The following is a 22120-nucleotide window of genomic DNA, read 5'->3' as shown; positions in this document are numbered from 1 at the left end:
TAATCAAAACAAAAAGGAAGGAATATTTTATGTTGCATAAAAGCTGCTGGACTGAAATTCAAGAGAGCCTAGCTAACTGTGTGGGCTTGAGGCTAGAGAGTTAGACAGACCAAAGTCATACAGTGTCCAGGAGGCACTGATAAGAATGTGGATCTTTGCCCTGAAAGAAATAGCCTCTGCACAGAATTTTACGTGGGGGAGTAATATGACCTGATTTATATTTTTGGAAGGTAATGGGTGGGGAATAGATTGCAGGGCAACAAAAGTGGGAGCAAAGAGATCAGTTTAAAGTCCAGGGTGAATGTAATGGCTTGGATTAGAGGAGCGGTAACAGTCTGGAAATAAGTGGTTTAGATTTGATGATAGCTATCCAGGAGGTAAAATCAAGAAGACACGAACTTTAATTCAAAGGGGAGCTAAGTGATAAATGTCAAGAATGACACCTGGTTTATGCAACTAGGTGAATGTTAGAACCACTCATTAAGCTACAGGGCTCTAAAAGAGGAAAATGTTTAGAATGTGGAAGGATAAAGAGCTTTACAATGTTGAACTCAAGGTGAATCTTTAGGAGTAAGGTCCTATTTGGAGGCAAAAGGTTAGAGTTACTTCCTCTGTAAGAAAGGACATCTGGGCTGAGTGTGGTGGCTCATGCCTATAATCCCAGCACTTTGGGAGGCCAACGCGGGTGGATCACGAGGTCAGGAGTTGGAGACCAGCCTGACCAACATGGTGAAACCCTGTCTCTACTAAAAATACAAAAATTAGCCGGGCGTGGTGGCACGTGCCTGTAAGCCCAGCTACTTGGGAGGCTGAGGTAGGAGAATCACTTGAACCTGGGAGGTGGAGATTGTAGTGAGCCGAGATCGCATCACTGCACTCCAGTCTGGGCAACAGAGCGAGACTCCATCTCAAAAAAAAAAAGAAAGGACATCTGCTGTTTTATTTGCAGGAAAGAGTAAGAACATTAAATGTCATTATTATAGATGTTTTTAACAACTCAGTCCCTTGGTCTCTGCTCCAGTTTATTTTCAGCTGCCTGTAAGCAGAAGTGTTCATTTGAGTTTGTAACATACACACAGACGCACACACACGGCACAACCACATATGTACACGCCACTGTTGTTGTAAGGTATTCCTTCCCTGTCTTGGTCTGTTCCGGCAGCTGTAACAAAATACCTTAGACTGGGTGATTTATAAACAACAGAAATGTATTGCTCACTGTTCTGAAGTCTGGGATGGCCAAGATGAAGGTGCTGGCAGATTCAGAGTCTGCTGAGGGCTTGCTCTCTGCTTCATAAATGGCGCCCTCTAGCTGTGTCCTTACATGGCGGAAGAGGCAGACAAGCTCCCTTGGGCCTCTTTTTAAAAGGCCGGGCGCGGTGGCTCAAGCCTGTAATCCCAGCACTTTGGGAGGCCGAGGCGGGTGGATCACGAGGTCAGGATATCGAGACCATCCTGGCTAACATGGTGAAACCCCGTCTCTACTAAAAATACAAAAAACTAGCCGGGCGTGGTGGCGGGCGCCTGTAGTCCCAGCTACTCGGAGGCTGAGGCAGGAGAATGGCGTGAACCTGGGAGGCGGAGCTTGCAGTGAGCCGAGATCGCGCCACTGCACTCCAGCCTGGATGACACAGCGCGAGACTCCGTCTCAAAAAAAAAAAAAAAAAAAAAAAAAAAGACACTAATTCCATTCGTGAAGGCTGAGTCCTTGTGACCTAAGCATGTCCCATTTCACATCAATATCACCACTTTGGGGATTAAGTTTCAACATATGAATTTGGCAGGGGAGCAAAAACATTCACGCCATAGCACTGCTCACTCCAGTTATCCTTGGCATGGAGAAATTAATTTTACGGTTTCTTACAGTGAAAATCTCCCTAGATACTCAGTTCAAAGCGCCTAGATGCCAGCCATGTCCCTTTGCTAATACTCGCTGCCACTCTCTAAAGACTTAGGCAGTTTCAACGTTCTAAATCTTGTTTGTCAAAAAGATTAGATTTTAAAATATGAAACAAACATAACTGCGGCTGAACTCTGGGATACAGGACGGGTGATCCGTCTTTGGACACAAGTTCAGGGAGGCAAAGTGGGGCTCAAGGTAGCTAAGGTTCTATATCTGAGGCCCAGGAAATCAAGCTGAGAAGCAGGATCAGTTATTTGGGAGAGCTCCATGCATAGCAGGAAACACTGAAACAAGGAGACTACAATCTCTTCAGTCCTGCCTAAAGCAAAATAAATTTAGAATTGTTCTGAAGTTAGTCCCTCACCCTTCTAACTTTTACTATTAAAGGGCTGGTCTATTTCTCTTTGGTAAAGGCTCTGGCCAGGCCACGACATTTTTATAGGGCTGGAAAATTAATACATAGAAGGGATAGAAGATGCTCATGTTAATCAGGACACTGTCAAGTGGCAGAAGTCCCAAACAGATACCTCTGTTTCTGCCTCTTTCTCAGCATCTACCTCTCTGAGGTGGGAGGCTATTCAGACTTTGCAGAATCTACTCTTAGTTTCTTTAGCTTGCTTGCCTCCTCCTCCTTTTAGGTCACTGCTGCAGTGCTCATGATGATTAATTCCATCATTTGCCACTCTGAGGTTGAAATCAAGAAATAGAAGGAAGACCTTCCAAATACTATTTTATGTTCTCATATGGCCTAGGGCACACTCCAGTTAATAATACTCTGTATTACTTTCAACCACATGGGCTATTTAGAGGGACCTCTTGGAATGAAGTGATAGTGAAACAAGGCATGTGGATAACGAGTCACTTCTCTTGCTGTCCTATTTCAGAACTCAGTTGTAAACATTAGCAGGGTATTTGCACAATAGTAGCAGTTGTGGATGGAGGTTGAGGAGAATTTGATAGTAGTAAAAGCATCATGAGATCTCTCCTCCCTGAAGTTCGGTTGATGCTGATTTGAAAAGTAGCCAGCTGAGATACAGCCCATTCTAAGACCTAATTCAACGAATACACTGTTAGTCAACAAGTGTTCTGATTAGCTTGAATGGGCAGTGTTGTTTTCCCAAAAGAAAATAGAAAGAAAGCAAATGTGGTGTACATACACCATGGAATGCTAAGCAGCCATAAAAGAGAACGAGATCATGTCTTTTGCAGGGACATGGATGGAGCTAGAGGCCATTACCCTTAGCAACCAAATGCAGTTTTATTATCCTGAAATAACACTGCCCATTTGTTTTCTAGCTTTGACAAATGGGTGTCATAAGTACAGATTCAAACTAATATTTCCCAAAAAGTTTGCAGACTACAGTCTAACTGATAAAAATGTTGGCCGGAGGCTGGACACAGTGGCTCACACCTATTAATCCCAGCATTTTGGGAGGCCGAGGCGGGTGGATCACAAGGTCAGGAGATCGAGACCATCCTGGCTAACACAGTGAAACCCCATCTCTACTAAAAATACAAAAAAAAAAAGATTAGCCAGGCGTGGTGGTGGGCACCTGTAGTCCCAGCTACTCCGGAGACTGAGGCAGGAGAATGGCGTGAGCCCGGGAGGTGGAGCTTGCAGTGAGCTGAGATTGCGCCACTGCACTCCAGCCTGGGCGACAGGGCGAGACTCCGTCTCAAAAAAAAAAAAAAAAAAAAAAAAAAAAAAAAAAAAAAAGTTGGCCGGACATGGTGGCTCATGCCTATAATCCCAGCACTTTGGGAGCACTTTGGAGGCAGATCATGTAAGGTCAGGAGTTCGAGACCAGCCTGGCCAATGTGGTGAAACCCCATCTCTACTAAAAATACAAGAATTAGCCAAGTATGGTGGTGGGCTTCTGTAATCTCAGCTACTCGGGAAGCTGAGGCAGGAGAATCACTTGAACCCAGGAGGCAGAGGTTGCAGTGAGCTGAGATCGTGCCATTGCACTCCGGCCTGGGTGACAAGAGCAAAACTCCATCTCAAAAAAAAAAAAAAAAAGTTTACATTTTGATTAGCTCCACAGTATTTAATAGACAGGGTGTTGAACTCAAGTAAGAAATCCTTGATGGACCAGCACAAATTTACATAAATGATCTAATGAACAGAATAACTTTGACCGAATTTTCCAGTTACTTTTTCCTCCCTTCCTTTTCCTTCCCTCAGGCTCTGGCATGCCCTCAACGGACATTATTGTGGCTATTTTGGACAGCGAAGGCTCTTTGAATTATCACAGACAAGTGATTTCATTTTGCCTTGTGATGTTACTGAATATCCCATTGAAATAAAAGAAGAAAGCAAGTTCACAGAGAAGCAAAAATATGAATATCCTCTGATATTTGACCGGGAAAAGTAAGATCATTAGCTCTTCTTTAGATAAGTGTACAAGAATCAAACTGTTGAGATGCTGTGGCACTGTCCTTGAGGTGGAGGATTCAAGGCAAGAGGCCCAGAACTTTTCAATAATTTTGTAATCCAGTGGAAGGGAGATGTATTGTTTCTAAACAAAGCTATAATTCATAGTACTTCTGGGAACATCTGATTCTTAAGATAGTAACAGAAGGGCAAATAGGATTTAACCAAAGAAGACCAAAGGTGCAATAACTCAGTGGGGGTAATCTGACCATGCTTAAAGGCATAGGGGAGGAAGGATAGAGCACAGAATGTGAGAGAGAAGCTATTTTCCGCTTTTGCAATCTTCAATCCTGGTTTTAGATGTGGTTAGGCCTTTGTCACAATGGAAGAGTTCAGGACTCTAAGGTTTCAGTATCAGCGGAGCTTAGCCCTAGATGGTGAATGTCAAAATATCTAGCCCTCAGTGGACCAGACCTGCCTGGACTGGTTACACCTCACAGACCAGCACTAAGGGAGCCAAGGAAGATGAGTCCAAATGGAAAGAATCAGAGAGGGATGTCAAAGCTAAAGTCCTTTAGGGAAATCCCAAGTGCACTCAAGGCTGGAAAGACCCAAGGTCATTAACTAATTCAAAAGATGGTAGAAGGGTTCTAAGTAGGAATTGAAGCTAAAAATCAGAAGCCACACAGGATTTGGATCAAAGCAGGAACAACTTGAAAACAATCAAGAAGGGTTCCAGGTGATCCCTTCAGAGTGTTCAAGGACTACTTTGGCCGGCCAGTAAGGAGCACTGGAGAAGAGGCTGGCTAAGATGGAAGAGGTGGTGTAGTAAGCCAAGCTTCAAGATGCAGCAAAGTTTACCAAGCAAAGTTGCTCAGTTTTACTTTGGGCAATTGCTTAGCCTTGAATGTTCATATATCCTAGTACTTAAGACAGGATTCCAATTTGTCCATATGTGTCTTCTTCCCTACACTGTGAGTTCCTTGAAGACTAGGACCTTGTTTTATACATCTTTGTATAAAACAGTTCATAGCTGAGTGCTCACCACACAGCAGGCACTCAAAAGACATTTGTGGAACTAATAAAGAATGACTAATGGAGAATATCACAAGCAGAGGGAGCAGATGTGAATGGTAGATCCTGAAGCATGAAAGGGCATGGTATATATGGGACAGCTTTAGCGTAGGACATGTGCTCATGTTATGTTGTTGTTGCTAAATAATATTGGCTTATCTGTAACAAAATGGGCCTTGTTCTGTAGAATGACTTCATCTCAGGACATAGTATTTCTTGTCTTTTGAAAATGTTAAACAGAAATATCATTCAACCCAGCAATCTCTTTACTTGGTATAAACCCAAAGGAATACAAATCATTCTACCATAAAGATACATGCATGTGTATGTTCATTGCAGCACTATTCACAATAGCAAAGACATGCAATCAACCTAGGTGTGCATCAGTGGTAGACTGGATAAAGAAAGTGTGGTACACATACACCATGAAATACCATGCACCCACAAAAAAAGAATGAGATCATGTCCTTTGCAGGAACGTGAATGGAGCTGGAGGCTATTATCCTTAGCAAACTAATGCAGGAACAGAAAACCTAATACTGCATGTTCTCACTCATAAGTGGGAGCTAAATGATGAGAACACGTGGACACATAGAGGGGAATAACACACACTGGGGCCTACTTGAGGGTGGAGGGTGGGAGGAGGGAGAGGATCAGGAAAAATAACTAATGGGTACTAGACTTAATACCTGGGTGATGAAATATCTGTGTAACAAACCCCCATGACACGAGTTTACCAAAATAACAAACCTGCACATGTACCACTGAACTTAAATAAAAGTTAAAAAAAATAGTTATGACTTTCTAAATATATACATAATTAAGTTTTGACTATAGGGGAAGCTTCCTTGAACTATACAAAAGTCAAGCACTGGTCTTGTAAAAGAGGTTTCCTAGTCCCTAATATACAGTTTCCCCTCCCACTCCCCAAGTGCTATTAGTGAATTTAAATACATGAAATGGCCGGGCACAGTGGCTCAGGCCTGTAATCCCAGCACTTTAGGAGGATGACATGGGCAGATCACTTGAGGTCAGGAGTTCGAGACCAGCCTGGCTAACAGGGCAAAACCCCATCTTTAGTAAAAATATAAAAAGTAGTTGGGCGTGGTGACGTGCACCTGTAATCCCAGCTATTTGAGAGGCTGAGGCACAAGGATCACTTGAACCTGGGAGGTGGAGGTTGCAGTGAGCCAAGACTGCACTACTACACTCCATACTGGGTGACAGAGCGAGACTCTGTCTCAAAAAATATAAAAATAAATAAATAAATAAATAAATAAATGGAATGTTCTGGCTGAGTGGGAGTTGCTGTGGTTTCTTTAGAGGAATATTTGGGAAACCAAGTGGAATAAGAGTTGGGTTCAGAGATACTGTCACTGGGACTGATGCCATAGGAACCAAGAAATGTGGGCACCAGAGAAGGACATAATGGATCTTTGTTTAGTTGGCACAGAATAAAAAGTATGGGTATGTACTTATTCTTGTCTCTACATGCAGATGGAGAAAAATGAGCTCAATGTCTTTGCTTTTCAAACGCACACCTCCCAAGGCCTTTGAAGTGGAACAGGACTTCAAGTTTTTCAAGTCTCTTTCTTCTCCTAAGGTAGCTTAAAAAAAAAAAAAAGAAAAAGAAAAAACAGCAACAACAACAAAATCCTTGCTTTTGTTTTTCTGAATTCAAATATGTCTAGTAATATAACATATTAATTTTTTATTGATGGTATCACAAATTACCACAAACTGAGTGGCTTAAGCAATATAAATTAATTATCTTACAATTTTGGAGGCCAAAAGTTCTACATGGGGGCTACACTGAGGTGTCGTCACCTGAGCTGAGTTTCTTTCTGGAGGCTGTAAGAGAGAAGCCCGTATTCCTTAGCTTGTGGCTCCCTTCCTTCATCTTCAAAGCCAGAAATGGACCCGACATGGTGGCTCACCCCTGTAATCTCAGAACTTTGGGAGTCCAAGGTGCGTGGATCCCCTGAGGTCAGGAGCTCGAGACCAGCCCGGTCAACATGGCGAAAAGTAAAAGTAAAAAATCTCTACTAAAAGTAAAAAAATCAGCCAGGCATGGTGACAAGCACCTGTAGTCCCAGCTACTCGGGAGGCTGAGGCATGAGAATCGCTTGAACCCAGGAGGCGGAGGTTGCAGTGAGCTGAGATCACACCACTGCACTCCTGCCTGGGTGACAGAGTGAGACTCTGTCTCAAAAAAAAAGAAAAAAAAAAAAAGCCAGAAATGTGTCCTCTCTCTGACTATAACTCTCTGACCCAGCAGGAAAAATTCTCTGCTTTTAAATATTTATGTGGGCTGGGCGCAGTGGCCTGTAAACCCATCATGTTGGGAGGTCAAGGTGGAAAGATATCTTGAGTCCAGGAGTTCAAGACCAGTCTAGACAACATAGTGAGACTAGGTCTCTATTAAAAATTTGTTTTAAAAGTAGCTGAGCATGGTGACAGTGCACCTGTGGTCCCAGCTAGTTGGGAGGCTGAGGTGGGAGGATCACTCGAGCTCAGGAATTTGAGGTTACAGTGAGCTATGATCCCACCACTTCACTCTAGCTTGGGCGAAAGAGTGAGACCCTGTCTGGAAAAAAAGAAAAGAAAAGAAAAAACAACAAAAGATTAAAGTGATTAGACTTGGCTTACCTAGAGAATATAGCATAATCTCCTTGTCTCAAGGTTCTTAACATTAATCATATCTGCAAAGTCTCTTTTGCCAAGTAAAGCAATATATTCACAAGTTAGGAAGTAGGAGAAAAGGATGTAGACATCTTTGGTAGCTGTTCTTCTACCTTTCACAGACAGACACGTTTTCCTTCAGTGCAGAATTAAGAGATAAAAGTGTACTATTGTTCATTCTATTTCTAATTTTAACACTTCTAGAGAACAGATATAAAATGATTCTTTAGGCTAAGGTCTAGCATTAATTGATTTCCTCAAGGTTTTCCACAAAAGAAACCAAATGAACCTTTCTAAATGTATCTCCCATTACTAACCTACAGTTACCCCACCCTCTACAAATCAAACTAATTACTGTTTCCTGAGCATTCCTCTCTGTCTTCTGCCCTACAATTTAGTTCCCCTGGGATGTCCTTGCCACATCTATAACCTCTTCCATCTGTCCAAGTCCACCCTATCTTTGTAACACATAGAAAGGTTAGTATACAGGGGCCGGGCACGGTGGCCCGTGCCTGTAATCCCAGCATTTTGGGAGGCCGAGGTGCGCGGATCATGAGGTCAGGAGATTGAGACCATCCTGAGCAACACGGTGAAACCCCATCTCTACTAAAAATACAAAAAATCAGTGGGACGTGGTGGTGTGCACCTACCCCAGCTACTCAGGAGGCTGAGGCAGGAGGATCGCTTGAACCCAGGAGGCGGAGGTTGTAGTGAGCTGAGATGGCACCACTGCACTCCAGCCTGGGTGACAAGAGTGATACTCCATCTCAAAAAATAAAATAAAATAAAAATAAAAATAATAATTAAAAAAATAACAGAAAAAGGTTACTGTACAGGATATGGAAAGAACTCCTAAAATCAGTGAGGAAAAAAGAGACAATTCAACAAAATGGTTTAAAATAAGGGGCTGGGCAAGATGGCAGAGGGGGACTCCATAGGAGCCCTTCCTCCACAGAAGCCAGATTGACAAATACCAAAAAGTCTGAAAAGATCAAGGGTTGGTGTTTTGTGGCACAGTCAGAACACTAATATGCTGATGGTAGTGGTGTAAATTGATAGAACCACTGTGGAAAGCAATGTGGCATTATCTAGTAAAGATGAAAACAGGCCTATCCTATTAAATGTATACCTTGGGGAAACTTGAACTTCTCCTTAGGAGACAGGTACCAGGAGGCTCAGAGAAGTGCAGTTTGCAATAGCAACCCCACTGAAAGCAGCCTAAGTGCTCATCAACAGGATAATGGGCAAATAAATTATGGCATATTCGTAAATTGGAATACTATAGGCCTGTGAAAATAAATGAATGAGAGTAACGCTCATCTATAAGACTGAAGGTTTGAAGCAACCATTGAATGAGCACAATTTTGCACAAGTATATCCATAACAATTTCATTTTATGTAACAGTCAAAAACAGGTAAAACGAAACAAAATGTTGTTTGGGCAAGAAGCATGTATTAGGTAAAATTATATAAACAAAAGCAAGATAATTAAAAACGCAAAATTCTGGATTGTCATTTATGTCTGAGGGTAGATGAGCCGGAGTGAGGTGAGGGAGAGCTTCACATACGGAGAAGCTCAAAGTTGGGGGTGTTGTTCCAATTTGTAAAACAGACAGCAGATCCACAAGCGTCCACTGAATGTTCAGTATGTCATTATTTTTTAACAGTATCTACCTCACATTTAATAAATATTTAATCTTCAATTCTTTTCAAATGAAACAATTTTCTAAAGCTTTACCTTTCTGTCCAAATGGAGCTGTGGTACCTTCTTTTCCCTCAAGACAGGGTGATAAGGAGGGAAGCCACAGGATGTGGAGTCTAACAGACTTAGATTTAATTTTAGATAAGTTCCTTCTTTCTTTCCTCATCTGAAAATCCTTCAAAGGGTTTTTGTGAGAATTAAATGAGAAAATACATACTAGGTACATTTTAGTTTCTCAATAAACATTAGTTCCACTTTCACCAAAGGCCCCATGTCTCCCTGCTTCATGTCTCATAACATGTTCTATCATCGTGTTCTACATTAAGATAGAATTATTCCCATCCTGGCTAACTCAGTGAAACCCCGTCTCTACTAAAAACACAAAAAATTAGCCGGGTGTGGTGGCGGGCGCCTGTAGTCCCAGCTACTTGGGAGGCTGAGGCAGGAGAATGGCGTGAACCCAGGAGGTGGAGCTTGCAGTGAGCCAAGATCCTGCCACTGCACTCCAGCCTGGGTGACAGAGCGAGACTCCGTCTCAAAAAAAAAAAAAAACAAAGATAGAATTATTCAGCTGGGTGCAGTGGCTCATGCCTGTAATCTCAACACTTTGGGAGGCTGAGACAGGTGGATCACCTGAGGTCAGGAGTTTGAGACCAGCCTGGCCACCATGGTGAAACCTGTCTCCACTACAAACACAAAAATTAGCTGGGCATAGTGGCGGCCGCCTGTAATCCTAGCTACTCGGGAGGCTGAGGCAGGAGAATCCCTTGAACTCAGGAGGCAGAGGTTGTAGTGAGCCGAGGTTGCACCATTGCACTCCAGCCTGGACAACAAGAGCAAAACTCTTTCTCAAGAAAAAAAAAAAAGGAATTATTTGTATAATTACCTCTACTTCCCATCCCTACCACTAAATCATAAGCTTTTTATGAGCAAAGATACATGCATAGCCTGTAACAGATACTCAATTTTGTTGAATAGGCCTAAAATAGTACAACCTAGAAATAAAGACTGGAATTCACTTTTAACATTCTCTTTCAATTTAGAGATAAGAAATCATTTTTTAAGTAACTTAACTGAAACATTAAATTTGGAGAAATCTTTATAATGGATTTTAGAGCCCTTGAAATGAAATAATTGAATGCCCCACATATCATAAGCTTTACTCTTTTTTTTTTTTTTTTTTTGAGACAGAGTCTCACTCTGTTACCCAGGCTGGAGTGCAGTGGTGTGATCTCAGTTCATTGCAACCTCCGCCACCCATGTTCAAGCGATTCTGCTGCCTCAGCCTCCCAAGTAGCTGGGACTACAGGCGCATGCCACCACGCCCAGCTAATTTTTGTATTTTTAGTAGAGACAGGGTTTCACCATGTTGGTCAGGATGGTCTTGATCTTTTGACCTCATGATCTGCCCACCTTGGCCTCCGAAAGCGCTGGGATTCCAGGCATGAGCCACTGTGCCCGGCTGCTTTATTCTCTTTTTACCTCAGTTGGTTGGTAAAACAACAAAAGTTGAATGCTAAAGTTAAATTAAAATGCCTTTCCCTTAGGACTCTGATTTTCACCAGCAGTCTTATTTTGCCCATTCCTTTTCATTCTGAATTATGTAATATTTATCTATTCACTTCTTCTGTTAATTTCTTTTTTGATGTATTGTGACCATGAATGATGATACAGCGGTACTAAACCTTACAATTGAATAGCACCTTACTTTACATATGATTTCATTTGATTCTCATAACGAGGTAACAGGGAACGCCCTTGTCTAAGATCACACATCTAATAAGTGACAGAGTCAGGATTTGAACCCAGGTATTTTACCAGTGATAGGATGTGCCCCTTTCATTAAACATTCATCCCTTTGTTTTGCAGATTCGAAGATATCCCTTGGAAGGTTTTGTGACTGAAAACAGAGAGGCAGGGATTGTTTTTGGCTCTCTGCCTATATACAGGGTGAGTTGGAGTTTCTAGGAATAGAGGGGTCACAGAACAGTAGGGAATCTGCCATCTCATTCCTGGGCTACCAAGCAAGGTTGGAGAAAATCATACAGTCAAGTGGACCGTTGCCTCCAAAAATGTATCATGTGCAGTCCCAGAAAAGTCTTGGGCTGTGTGTGTCAATGACCGGGTCCCTTATCTCTGCCATACCACATGGTGATTATTTTGAACGTTCCTCTGATGGCTCATCAACTACAGGGTAAAATCCAAATGCCTTTGCTTGGCTTATACAACCTCCAGGATCCACCCTCTTTTTTCACCACCTTCTCCTCATACTCTGCCTATATTCCAACCATATGAAATTACTTTCCATGCCTTAACCATCACTGGTCTCTCCCACACCTCTGAAACTGTGCCTGTGCTGCCCCCCTGCCCAGGATTCATTCATTTCTTGTTTCCCTCCAAATCCCTACTCATCCTTTAAGTCTCTATCCCAGGTAACCTTGGTTAGACAACTAGTTAATTAACCCAAGAAATAATAAGCCAGAGAGCAAATATTTCAAATTAACTTACATCTTAAATGTTATCTTTCCTAAGAACATGTTGTGATAGGTATCACACGTAAGCTAACAGATGATGCTAAAGGCTGAACTATCAAGATTTAATAGTGAATTTCTAAAGGGTAGACTGAATGCAGTGTCTCACATCTGTAACCCCGGAATGTTGGGAGGCAGAGGCAAGGAGATTGCTTGAGCCCAGAAATTCGAGACCAGCCTGGGCAACGTAATGGGACCCTGTCTCTATTTTAAAAATAAAAAATAAAATAAAGGTTTAATATTGAGCAACTGGGAAGAAGGGGGCTGTGTATTTTGAAGCAGCTGAGCCTTCTCATTCCTCATCCCAATTCCTGAAATCATATTACGGAAGTCATCACTTTGAGTGTGTCTCACTGACTAATTTATGGCTTCCAGATATCAAGCCCCACTAGTCTGAGATTTCTTCCACTGATTGGTGTAGAAGCCCAAAAGGACTCTTCAGATGGCATTACAGGAAAGAAGAAGGGAGGTCATGTTCAACATGAAAAAGTAAGTTAGTACTAATTCCACAGTTAACTCCAATTTCAGTGTATCCTATTTCTGTTTTTTTTTTTTTAAATATGTCTCTGCTTTCAGAAACATTCTGAACCTAAAATCATTTCAGTTCATAATTTTTTTTTTTGAGGCGGAGTTTCACTCTTGTTGCCCAGGCTGGAGTACAGTGGCACGAACTCAGCTCACCGCAACCTCCGCCTCCCAGGTTCAAGCGATTCTTCTGCCCCAGCCTCCCAAGTAGCTGGGATTACAGGCATGTGCCACTGTGTCCGGCTAATTTTGTATTTTTTTTAGTAGAGACGGGGTTTTTCCATGTTGGTCAGGCTGGTCTCGAACTCCTGACCTCAGGTGATCCACCCACCTCAGCCTCCCAAAGTGTTGCGATTACAGGCGTGAGGCACTGATCCCAGCCTCAGTTCATACTTTTTATGAATATTCCAGATGTGTGTGTTTTAGCTCAGTGAGATGAAAATCATGAATTTTCTGGACATAGAGAGAGAGAAAAATCAAATAAGATCAATAAGCCTCAGCTAATGAAGCTTATCTAGAGCTTTATGACTGAAATTCACCGAGCTGTTCTAGAAACCAGGAGATTTGACATGACATAGAGGAGGGCTGTGTAAGCATCCCTGCGTCTTAATTTGGTTGCACCTACAGAGTAAAGCCATGACATTGATCAGTTTCTGTCTGAGCTGCAAGAATTTCTCTGAAGTATTAATAAAAATAACGAACATGCAGTGCTTTATAGTTTGCAGTGATTTCATAAATGATCTATTTGATTTTCACAGTAAGTACAAAGAAAATATTATACTCTCTTAGAGCTGGGAAAAAATGGAGTCTAAAGTAAGGTCAAGTGCCTTACCAAAGATCACATACAAATGAAGTGATAAGCTGAGATCCACTTTTGACTCCAAATTCCATGCTCATTCAATTAAACCATGATAGCCTACACTGCTATCACTATATAACCTATCACTCTTCTACTAGTTCTAGAAGCTTTCAGGGGCCTAACTTAACCCGTGGCCATTTATCCAGTCTTTAAAATAGAACAAACATTAGGAGGAAGATATAGCACATTGTAATTTCTTATAAGTCTCCTTTCTATGAAGTCAGATTAAAATTAAAAAGGAGTTGGCCTTTATTGATTGTGCCTAATTCAGTAATAGATAAATACTGATAACAACAACAATGATATTCAAAGCTGCTTTGTTTAATATTGAAAATTTGCCATAATATTATTAGCTTGTGCACTTAAGGAGACTATGAATAATTTCTGTTAATCAACTCTGACAATTATTTGAGTAAGAATTTTTGGTATTAGAAGAGTTTTCTGGTAAAAAAAAAATATCATTTACTTTTAATCGTTTTATGTAACTGACGAAACACAGTTGTATAAATAATCCAAAACCTTGTCTAGAGACGTGGAAATGAAAAAAAAAATCCAAAACTAAAAGGTAATAAAGAAAGTATTTGTATTTGTTTCCTGCACGACTCTGTGAATATATGCATTATGTTTTATAATTCATGTATTTTATGCCTATTTGCACTCTTAAATTTTATCTCATCTGATGTTATATAATTTACATTCTTTAAGTAAATACTAAGTGACAGAAAGAAGATGGCTAAATATGTCTTAGGTACTGGGGGAAAACAATATGGAATTAAAAATTATTCACAGTTAATCTACATGAAGACTAATCTACACTCCAATAACCAGAGTTTGACTCTACTATAATCAATTTTATTAGAGATAACAAAGAATGATAAATTATCCAAACATAAAGACATTTTTAAGATGTCTAATAACCTGATGTTCTGACAGATCCTTTATTTTCTCTTAATCACTCTGACAGATTGTTGATCACACCGGAAAGACAAAAGGAATAGATGTCCTCCTTTGGTTATAGAAAATAGATGCCTTAATTTGCTTAAATTGAAAAATCCTCACATAAAACTCTCTTCAGGTTTACTAAAGGAAATAGTCAAGTCCGGGCGTCAAAATTGGTTTCCAATATAAAATTAAGACCCTGTTAAAAATTGTGCACTTAGTAAGATGACAAAATCTGGAAACTGGGATGGATTGAAGCACCACTATGCTACCTGTCTATAATTTTAGAACTCCAAAGAGCCTAAATGGAAAAATAAGGGATGAAATAAAACCAATAGTTAGACACCAAATGCCTATTTTCATAAAAACACTTCCAAAATTGTGGGCATAAAACGACCCCAGAAATTTAGGCGGAGAAATTTCACTTCAATGAAACAAATATTTATGGAACACCTTAAAATATTCATCATGTCCCCTGCACTGTTCCGAGCACCAGGAATCCATTTATAGATTAAGGAACTTAAAGTACAGTTGGAAGAAAGTCCTTTGAGTAAAAGGTTCAATAACAGATATCTTAGTCTCTTTTGACTTATTATTTTTAAATATAGAAATGCTAATTCTGAATGTGAACTTCTTTAAATCATGTATACATCTCTTTAGAATTAAACAACACATTATAAAATATTAATCATGGTACAACAAAAGATAAATCAGAACATGAGTTTATATTTCCTTTTCCGTCTAAATGTAGGAAGAGAAGGGAAGAAAGTGAACTTTGGAAAGTGTAACCCATTTTCAAAATTGTGGAAACATGTCCAATCATGCAAAAATGGCTAAGTGAAAGATGGTATATGTGATAACATACTCCATAGTTTTTCCAAAGTATTTAATGACAAGCCAGGCACAATGGCTCATGCCTGTAATCCCAGCACTTTGGGAGGCTGAGGCAGTTGGATTGATTGAATCCAGGAGTTTGAGATCACTCTCAGAAACATAGTGAGACCTTGTCTCTCCAGAAAAAGAAATACAAAAATTAGCCGGGTGTGGTGGTGTGCACCTGTAGTCCCAGCTACTTGGGAGGCTGAGGTGAGAGGATCACTTGAGCCTGGAAAGTGACCGTTGCAGTGAGCCAAGATCATGCCAAAGCATTTCAGCCTGGGTGACAGAACAAAACTCTGTCTCAAAAAAAAAAAAAAAAAAAAAAGTATTTAATAACAGATAAATTCTCACAATTTTATTTTAGGTGAAAAGAATATATAAACCATAACTCAGTAATATTTCTAACGATAACAGCAAACCTTTGTTTTCAAATCAATGTTGCCCAGTATGATACTGTGCACTTGCTATGCCCTCTTTCATTTCATCTTTGCAATAACACTTTGAGATAGTTGCAATGATCATCCTCCTGTTACAATTAAGAAAACTGAAACACAGAGGATAAGTGATTCCTCTGAGATTCCAAAAGAAGCAAGTCATAGAGCTGGGATAAACTCAGTCACTTAACTTCAGAGCCTGGACACTTAAATGCAATGCAGTATAATTCAGAGATGGGTGAGCTGCTAGGTCTCTCCTGGTCAGAATAACCTTATGAGAATTAACAATTAATGAACATTAGAGAGCCCCACCCTTCCCATCTTTTTCAGTCTCCTCACTGATTTAATTTTTTTCACAACTCTGATCACTACATGACATTATATCATATAAAAATTCATTTTTTCCAAAAGTATGTTTCATACAGCTTCATTGTTCCCCTAAAAAGTCATTTTTATTGCCTTTATCCCACTAGAATGTAAGATCCACGAAGGCAGAAACTTTGCCTGACTTACTCTCTGCTGCAGTGCCAATGTCTAGAACATAAGAGACACTGCAGAAACATTTGCTGAATGAAATAGTGGATTAGGGTTTTTTTTTTAGACGCAGTCTCGCTCTGTCGCCCAGGCTGGAGTGCAGTGGCGCGATCTCGGCTCACTGCAAGCTCTGCCTCCCGGGTTCACGCCATTCTCCTGCCTCAGCCTCCCGAGTAGCTGGGACTACAGGCGTGAATTAGCTTTCAAAACAAGTAGAAAAAGAAAAAGAGAAAATAAAAGAAAGATCTGTGCAGCCTGAGAAGTTCCCTCTGCTGGGGTTTAGCAGGTTGATCAGGGAGCTAAGCCTCCTACCTTGTCTGTGGGAGAAAGAGGAGTGGTCATGTGACCTGTTAATGTTCAAGCTTAAAGGATCCTACTGTAAGTGTTTGTGTGCTGGTCCCATCAGCCCCCGTCATGTGGTCCTGGCAGTCCTGTTTGGCCTGCAGGAAGTGCCTGTTGTTTCATCTCAGAATGGCTGCCTCTAGGATGCTTGAGTTGCTGTTTATTAACCTGGGCCCTGTAAGTGGTTGAATATTGACCTTAGGAGCTCACTCTTCCCCCTTTCCTTATAACTCTCTACGTCTCCTCTTCCCTTTTTCTTCTTTCTTTCTTCTTCCCCATCATAGACCATAAAATCAAATTAACATGTATTAGGAATATTGGTTGAACATTACTGATATGAATTTTTAAACCAAATTAGTTTAAATTTTATACCTATTTCTTCCAAAAATAATCAATGCAAAACAAACTTTTATTAGCTGGATGCGGTGACACATGCCTGTGGTCCCAGTTACTTGGGAGGTTAAGATGGGAGGATTGCTTGAGCCCAGGGGTTGAGGCTGCAGTGAGCTGTGATGGTGCCACTGCACTCCAGCCTGGGTGACAGAGCAAGACCCTGTCTCAGAACAAAGTAGAACACAACAAAAACCAACCTTTTAGTCCTCATTTGTGTGACTGATAATTACTTGATTTTATTTTCCTACGAGCCAATGGACTCTGATGTTATTAATCTACAATATTAATTATTAATCGTGCTTGCTTCGGCAGGACATACACAATATTAATTATTAATTAACCAAGTCTTGTTTTGTTGTGACCCAACCCCTTCCACACTGCAGCTGCGTCCCAGAATGGTTAACTGTCCAGTTAAGTAGCTCTTCAGCTTCGGCTTGTCCACCGCATCCTTCAGGAGCCCCACCTCCTACTTTTAACACACTTTCATCCTGAAGTCCCATAGGATTGTTAAGTAAATAACTATTCATTTTTTTCTAGGAGGATTAAAATCTCTATGTAAATAAGCAATACGACTTGGCTCTGGAAAACTGTGTTTGTCGGTACAATGCCAGTTACTAACTGACATGCTCTTTATTTCACAGGTATCACGAAGAAGAAGTTTGAAAAAAAATTTAGTTCCACAAATAAATCTGGCTTCTTCCTTCTTCCCAGCTATACCCAAGTAAGAAGAAAAAATCAGAAATGGCTGCTGCACATAAAATGGCAACGTTTGGATGATACCTTCTCTTTATTTCAGGATGAGAGGGAGAAACCAGCAGACACTATCTGCTGTCATTTCTGGTGTCATTCACCAGTCATTTCTGGTGTCAGGCCATCCTACTGATGGGGAAGATTCTTTAGGGAGTTCTGGTGACCTGAATACCAAGCAAGGAGCAAGCAGCCAGAAGTTTAGGCAGTGTTTCTCATTTACTATCAGCAGACTGACACATAAGAAAACAAATGAAATCAACCGCATTGGTAGGTCTAAAATCATATGCTTATCAATGTTTAGCTTTCCACTTCCTCCCACCGGTCACCTTACTCCAGAGCCAGAATGACTGTCAGGACATGTGCAGTAAGACACACTTTCAGGTCATGCTATGTGTTGTGCCAAGAGAATTATTATTAAAAAGAAAAATACGCCAGTCAGATCTCTAGATGTTTGTCTTCTTCAAACATTATCTTCAAACATCATTTAGAGAAATATTATCTGGAAGAAAATGTCCTAAGTTTATTCACATGTAGTCCAGACATGACTCCAGATAAATATAAAAGGTGGCAAAGAAAGGAAGAAAAATGGGTCAAGAAATAGAAAAAGCATAGTAACATGGTAGATTTAACCTTAAATATATCAATAATTATGAAACCTTTAATATGTTAAGTATGCAAATTTAAAAGGTTGCCAGAATGGATTAAAACACAAAATCCCAACTAAATGTTGTTTATAATAAACACATTTAACATACAAGGACACCAAAATCTTAAAAGAATGAAAAAAGATAGATGATGCAAAATCTAACCTAAGAAAATCAATATAGTCATATTAATATTAAAATACACTTTAAGAAAATAAAGTAAACAAGAGTCTTTATAACAGTTTTATTAATAATAACTCAAAATTGGAAAAGGCCTAGCTTCCACAACAGAAGAATGACTAAACAAACTATGGTAGGGTAGGACAACGGAATCCTCAGCAATTAAAAGGAATAAAATGCTAATGCATGCATTAACACAGACCAATCTCAAGAATATGTTAAGTCAAAAGAACTTTTCAGAAAGAATACATGTTGTATGATTCCATGTTTATAAAATTCTACAACAGGGAAGACTAATATTCAGTTTAAAAAATTAAAACAATGCTGGCCTCTGGGAGAGAGGGCAAATGTCACAGACAGATTTAGAGATTTAGAAGGGGTACGAAAGAACTTTCTGAGTTGAATGGTAATGTTCTTCATTTTAATAATGTTTGGGTTATACAGCTAGGTGTGCATTTCAAAATTTATTGAATGATATTTCCGCATTTCATTGTATGTGAATTTTTTCAAAAAATTAAGAACTGTAAACTAATATTCTCATTGATATGCATGCTAATAGGATTACTAGTGTCTTCAACTTACTTTGAAATGAATCAAAAAAATAAGATGAACTAATGGATAGAGGGATGGGCTGATAGATGGATATGTGTTAGAGCATATCTAAAACCACATTAATTATGGAATCTAGGTGATAGGAATATAGGTATTCATTATGGAATTCTTTCAAATTCTCTGTTTTCATTTTTTCCATATTAAAAGAGAGGAGGGGAAAAAGTCTAATGAAGAAATCAATATAACATTTTAGAGAAAACTTTGAGGAATTCTATCTAAATGCAAAGGTATATTTATGTTCATGGCTTTGAGGATTCAATATTGTAAAGATGTAAGTTCTTTCTATACTAGTCATGTATTGGTGCATAACAATCAAAAAAATTGAGTGGCTTGAAACAGCAATCATTTATTTGCTCATAACTCTGTGGGTTAGCAATTTGGGTTGGCCCCACCTGGGCATTTCTTCTGGTCTCACCTGGTGCCACTCACACAACTGCAGTGAGTGTCTAAATGGTCTAAGATGGCCTCCTTGTGTTTGATGCTGACTGCTGACTGGACTTCTCTTTCTGTGTGATCTCTCCTCTCCAAAGAGCCAAGGGGCCAGATTACAGTGCTCGCATCTGTAATTCCAGAACTTGGGGAGGCTGTAGTGGAAGGATCGCTCGAGCTCAGAAGTTTGAGACCAGCCTAGGCAACATAGCAAAACTCTGTCTCTACAGTTAATACACAAATTACCCTGGTGTTGTGGCACAGGCCTATAGTTCCAGCTGCTGGAGATGCTGAGGTGGGAGGATCACTTGGGCCTGGGGTGTCAAGGCTGCAGTGAGCTGAGATTGCACCACTGCATACCAGCCTGAGTGAGTCAGCGAAACCCTGTCTCAAACACAAAACAAAAACACAAAGAGGCGAGACCACAGTTCTTCACATAATGATCTGATGGTTTCAAGAAGGTAAAAACAGAAGCAACAATATCTCTTGAACCACTGAGTACAAAAGAAAGATAGGTTAATTGAATTATATTACAGTTTAAAATTCCTGTTTACCAAAGAGAGACTATTAAGAAAGAAAAAAGGCAAGCTGTAGAATGGCAGAGATTTTTGTTACGTGTAACAAAGAAAGGACTTATATCTAAAATATATAAAGAACTCCAACAAATCAATAAGAAAAATCAAGGCAATCCACTAGGATAGGCAAAAAAAAACCAAAAAACAAAAAACAAAAAACATGAACTGACACTTCAGAGAAGAGGCTATACAAATAGCCAATACATGTATTAAAAAGTGCTCAACTTTCTTAACAATAATCAAGGTAATGCTAATCAGAACCATATTAGATTAAATAATCAACAAAAAACAAAAACAAACTCCTGGGACTAATAATCAATTATACCCAAGGTTGTAGGATACAAGATTAATACGCAAAAGTCAATTGCTTCCCTATTTACCAGCAATGAACACGTGGAATTGAAATTAAAAACACGATACTTAGGCAAAAACCTAACAAAATATGTAGAAGAACTATATGAGGAAAACCCCAAAACTCTGATGAAAGAAATCAAGTAACTAAATAAAGGAGAAATAGTCCATGTTCATGGGTAAGAAGATTCAATATCATCACGATGTCAGTTTTTCCCAACTTGATCTAAAAATTCAATGCAATCCCAACCAAAACTCCAGAAAATTACTCTAGGGATATTGAGAAACTGGTTCTAAAGCTAATATGGAGAAGGAAAAGACACAGAATAGAAAACACAATATTGAAGAAGAAGAAAGAAGTTGGGGGACTGATATCAAGACTTAGTATAAAGCTATCATGATCAAGACAGTGTGGTACTGGCAACAGACTTAAGAAATAGATCAGGCCGGGCACGGTGGCTCACGCCTGTAATCCCAGCATTTTGAGAGGCCGAGGCCAAGACGGGCGGATCACGAGGTCAGGAGATCGAGACCATCCTGGCTAACATGGTGAAACCCCATCTCTACTAAAAACACAAAAATTAGCCGGGCGCGGTGGCGGGCACCTGTAGTCCCAGCTACACAGGAGGCTGAGGCAGGAGAATGGCGTGAACCCGGGAGGCAGAGCTTGCAGTGAGTGGAGATCGCGCCACTGCACTCCAGCCTGGGGGACAGAGACTCCGTCTCAAAAAAAAAAAAAAAAAAAAAAGAAATAGATCAATGGGACAGAATAGAGAGCCCAGAACCAGACCCACATAAATACAGTCAACTGATCTTTGACAAAGAAGCAAAGATAACACAATGGAGAAAAAGATAGACTTCCACACATAGTGCTGGAACAACTGGACATCCACGCGCAAAAAATGAATTCAGATGCAACCTTACATCCTTCCCAAAAATTAGCTAAAAATGGATTATAAGCCTAATTGTAAGATGTAAAACTGTAAAACTCCTAGAAGGTAACAGGAGAAATTTTAAATTTCCTTCAATTTGATAATGATGTTTTAGATACAACACCAAAGACACAATCTATGAAATAAGGAATTGATGAACCGTACCTCATAAATAGATTTTTTTTTTTTTTTTTTGGAGACAGAGTCTTGATGTGTCGCCTGGCTGGAGTGCAATGGCACCATCTCGGCTCACTGCAACTTCCACTTCCTGGGTTCAAGCAATTCTTGTGCCTCAGCCTCCTAAGTAGCTGGGACTATAGACGTATGCCACCACACCCTGCTACTTCTTTGCATTTTAGTAGAGACAGGGTTTCGCCACGTTGCCCAGGCTGGTCTCAAACTCCTGAGCTCAGGCAATCTGTCTGCCTTGGCCTCCCAAAGTGCTAGGATTATAGGCATAAGCCACCATGCCTGGC

The 22120-nt window shown here is 40.2% G+C and overlaps 1 protein-coding gene across 1 annotated transcript in view; it reads left to right on the top strand.

Moving 5' to 3' along the window:
* Positions 1–18348, top strand: part of WDR64 (WD repeat domain 64) — a 157291-nt gene extending 138943 nt beyond the window's left edge. Inside the window, exons 23-27 of the mRNA XM_074037116.1 lie at positions 4089–4274; positions 6849–6954; positions 11605–11685; positions 12642–12755; positions 17813–18348. Coding sequence (XP_073893217.1) covers positions 4089–4274; positions 6849–6954; positions 11605–11685; positions 12642–12755; positions 17813–17896 — 571 coding nt within the window. The 3' untranslated portion in view covers positions 17897–18348. The remainder of the gene's footprint in view (positions 1–4088; positions 4275–6848; positions 6955–11604; positions 11686–12641; positions 12756–17812) is intronic.
* The last annotated feature ends 3772 nt before the right edge of the window (positions 18349–22120 follow it).

Source organism: Macaca fascicularis, chromosome 1, assembly GCF_037993035.2.
Source record: "Macaca fascicularis isolate 582-1 chromosome 1, T2T-MFA8v1.1".
Taxonomy (NCBI): Eukaryota; Metazoa; Chordata; class Mammalia; order Primates; family Cercopithecidae; genus Macaca; species Macaca fascicularis.
This window is presented reverse-complemented; position numbering and strand designations above follow the sequence as displayed.